This window comes from Otolemur garnettii, unplaced genomic scaffold (genome assembly GCF_000181295.1).
Source record: "Otolemur garnettii isolate 467f Iridium unplaced genomic scaffold, OtoGar3 scaffold00048, whole genome shotgun sequence".
Taxonomy (NCBI): Eukaryota; Metazoa; Chordata; class Mammalia; order Primates; family Galagidae; genus Otolemur; species Otolemur garnettii.
In genome coordinates this window covers 9195415-9198669 of record NW_003852443.1, presented here as the reverse complement: position 1 = coordinate 9198669, position 3255 = coordinate 9195415, and the positions used below count along the sequence as shown (strand labels likewise).

General features: G+C 40.0%; 1 protein-coding gene across 1 annotated transcript in view; it reads left to right on the top strand.

The window, feature by feature from the left end:
• HNRNPA3 (heterogeneous nuclear ribonucleoprotein A3) overlaps positions 1-3255 on the top strand; it is a 6268-nt gene that overhangs the window by 392 nt on the left and 2621 nt on the right. The window contains exons 2-7 of the mRNA XM_023514164.1: positions 1736-1770; positions 1858-2004; positions 2095-2305; positions 2620-2709; positions 2793-2888; positions 2991-3071. Of these exons, the coding sequence (XP_023369932.1) occupies positions 1736-1770; positions 1858-2004; positions 2095-2305; positions 2620-2709; positions 2793-2888; positions 2991-3071 (660 nt within the window). The remainder of the gene's footprint in view (positions 1-1735; positions 1771-1857; positions 2005-2094; positions 2306-2619; positions 2710-2792; positions 2889-2990; positions 3072-3255) is intronic.

Here is a 3255-nt window from a genome sequence, read left to right as displayed (position 1 = left end):
CCGGTTGCGCGGTCTCGGAAGCGAGGCCGAGGGCGGCATGGCGGGCCTCGGCGGGAGCGGTTGGGAGGAGGCGGTGGGGGAGGGGAGGGGACGAGTAGGCACATCCGGGCGAGTGAGCGGGCGGGCGGGCGGCGGCCACATTGACATTGATCCGCGGCCGTGTTACGAAATGGCGCATTGGCCTGCAATGGCCGCCGCCTCGCTTCGCAGCGGGGAGAGAGCCTGGGATTGGAGGGATGTGGGAGGAGGCGGCCGGGCAGAAAATACTGCAAATGGCCTTGAAGTTCCGGGCGTAGTGCTTTCGTTGAAGTTCTGCCGGCGCGTTTCTAGGCCTTTACAGATCTCTTCAGCGTCGAGAATTCATTAATTCTCTGGCCTGTTCTTTTTTCCGCAGCATCCACTTGGAAATAGGAGATTTTTCAAAAGTTTGCTGCTTTAAAATACTTTTTAATTTGCTATTCTTGCTAAAGTACTTAGAATTATGTTTGTCAAATCGCCGTGTGGGTGAGGTACTTAGTATTTCAGAATTTGTAGATGCTAAGAACGTAAAAAATTTTTTGATCTGTTTTCCCACGCTTTGGGTTGGCTTTGGTTGTGGTGTACTGGATTTTTGCCTTAAGAGGACAGCAGCCACGTTTACTTCGTGTTAGCAATCAAATGCCTTTGTTCAGTACTTGAAAAGATAAGGCTAAGTGAATGAATGCTTTAGGCTATTAATCCTTTAACATTTTTTTCTAGCATGTGACTGTCCCTTCACTTTAAATGCCTTAACAGCTCTACTTCTAGAAGACACAGGAAGACATTAGAATGTAAATGTGAGCCCCTTTATTTAAGGACTTTGGATGACCAAAATCTTAATGCATGCGTTACATTTAGTTCGTGCAGTTTATTAAATTTATTATGGCTTTTGGCTGTAAAACAGGCCACATAATTACTATTTTTTATTAAATCTCTATTTCTGTTCTATTGTGCTCCGTTTTTCCGATTAGGCAATACTTGCTATAATTGTAGATCCTACTAGCCAAATCGTTGTAACTCTGAAAATTGTGTTGGTTTTGCAGCATATAACAAACATTGCTTAATAGAATGCTGTAACTGGTGGTAGGCTTCTTGGGAGGGGGAAGAAGACTGGTTTAGCTTAGGAGTGCTTATTTTAACATGGATTTGCTTGAAACCACTGGCTTTCTCTGAATTTACTACTTAAAACTTTTAAGTTGTATTCCATCACAGTTTTATTATTTAAAATTAAGCACTTGTTGGGATGTGGAATGAGAAGACTTGAAATGACATGGATGGAACACTGCTTCTACAACAGTTTAGTGTCTTAAAAAATAACTTCTCAATAGCAACTTTTCAAGTAATTTTTACTTCTAGTTGCAGCTTAAAATGGAGTTTTGATTATGGAATTGTCTTGGATTTCAATTTAGCTGAAATGATACTGGCATTTGAGAGGCTGATTGTAGGTTTCCTTGGCACCTTATAGTTTATGTAACAGTCCATATGCCTAGTCAAATTTTTAACTGGAGAAAGTTAATTTTACAGGAATTTGATGTTGATTTTATTTGTAGTAGGTTAAGGCCTGTGCGTCTTTCTTAGCAATTCGTCTGCTATACAAAATAATTAAAATATACTGATTCTTTTTCTCAGGGCCATGATCCAAAGGAACCAGAGCAGTTGAGAAAACTGTTTATTGGTGGTCTGAGCTTTGAAACTACAGATGATAGTTTAAGAGAACATTTTGAGAAATGGGGCACACTCACAGATTGTGTGGTAAGTTACTAAGGGAAAAGTTTTTTAGGAAGGGGGTGTGTAGAACCTGTGGAAGTGTTTCAGTGCTTTAAAATTTTTATCTTGTAGGTAATGAGAGATCCCCAAACAAAACGTTCCAGGGGCTTTGGTTTTGTGACTTACTCTTGTGTGGAAGAGGTGGATGCAGCAATGTGTGCTCGACCACACAAGGTTGATGGGCGTGTTGTGGAACCAAAGAGAGCTGTTTCAAGAGAGGTATTTTTAATATGTTGTGTAATATGTGAAACTGTTGTGAAAATTTGTGGGGATTTTTTGTTTGTTTGACTCTTCGTGTATTTTATTCAGGATTCTGTAAAGCCTGGTGCCCATCTTACAGTGAAGAAAATTTTTGTTGGTGGTATTAAAGAAGATACAGAAGAATATAATTTGAGAGACTACTTTGAAAAGTATGGCAAGATTGAAACCATAGAAGTTATGGAAGACAGGCAGAGTGGAAAAAAGAGAGGATTTGCTTTTGTAACTTTTGATGATCATGATACTGTTGATAAAATTGTTGGTAAGTAGCCATTATAGGAACTTGGATGAGAAAGCAGAAGTGGCTTCTCTGTTTTCAACTTAATTTGCTTAATTGCTCATGATTTTGTGTTGTGCCTAATAGCATATAAAGTATATAGTCATTTTCATAAAACGTCTACATCTGTGTAACAAGCATTCAGATCAAGAAATAAACATCCCAGAACGCTCATTCATCCCCAGTCACTACCTTCTTCACATTTTAGAGCGTTACATAATGACAAAGGATATTATTTGTACGTGCTTTTCCAAACATAAAGTAACTTCTTGTTTGTTTGTTTGATTAAAAAAATTTAGTTCAGAAATACCACACTATTAATGGGCATAATTGTGAAGTGAAAAAGGCCCTTTCTAAACAAGAGATGCAGTCTGCTGGATCACAAAGAGGTGAGTAGGACCATACTCATGTACACAATAGATAGGAGTAGTGTTTGTAAAATTCTTTAAAATCTTCCTCGCCTGTCTTGAAGGTCGTGGAGGTGGATCTGGCAACTTTATGGGTCGGGGAGGAAACTTTGGAGGTGGTGGAGGTAATTTTGGCCGTGGTGGAAACTTTGGTGGAAGAGGTAGGATGTTAATCTTATTTCTGAGTTTCTAAGTATACGAGTACATGAAATTTAGTTGTAAGTTGAATATGTAATTTTAATTTCTATTTTGCTTTTCCTTAGGAGGATATGGTGGTGGAGGTGGTGGCAGCAGAGGTAGTTATGGAGGAGGTGATGGTGGATACAATGGATTTGGAGGTGATGGTAGGTTTTTATTTTAATTGATGTTTGATGTTTTGGCTGCTTTTTTATTAAGAATTAAATTAGTGGCTCGGCGCCTATGGCACCTATAGCTCAACCGGCTAAGGCACCAGCCACGTACACCTAAGGTGGCGGGTTCGAATCCCCAGCCCAGACCCGCCAAACAACGACGGCTGCAACCAAAAAA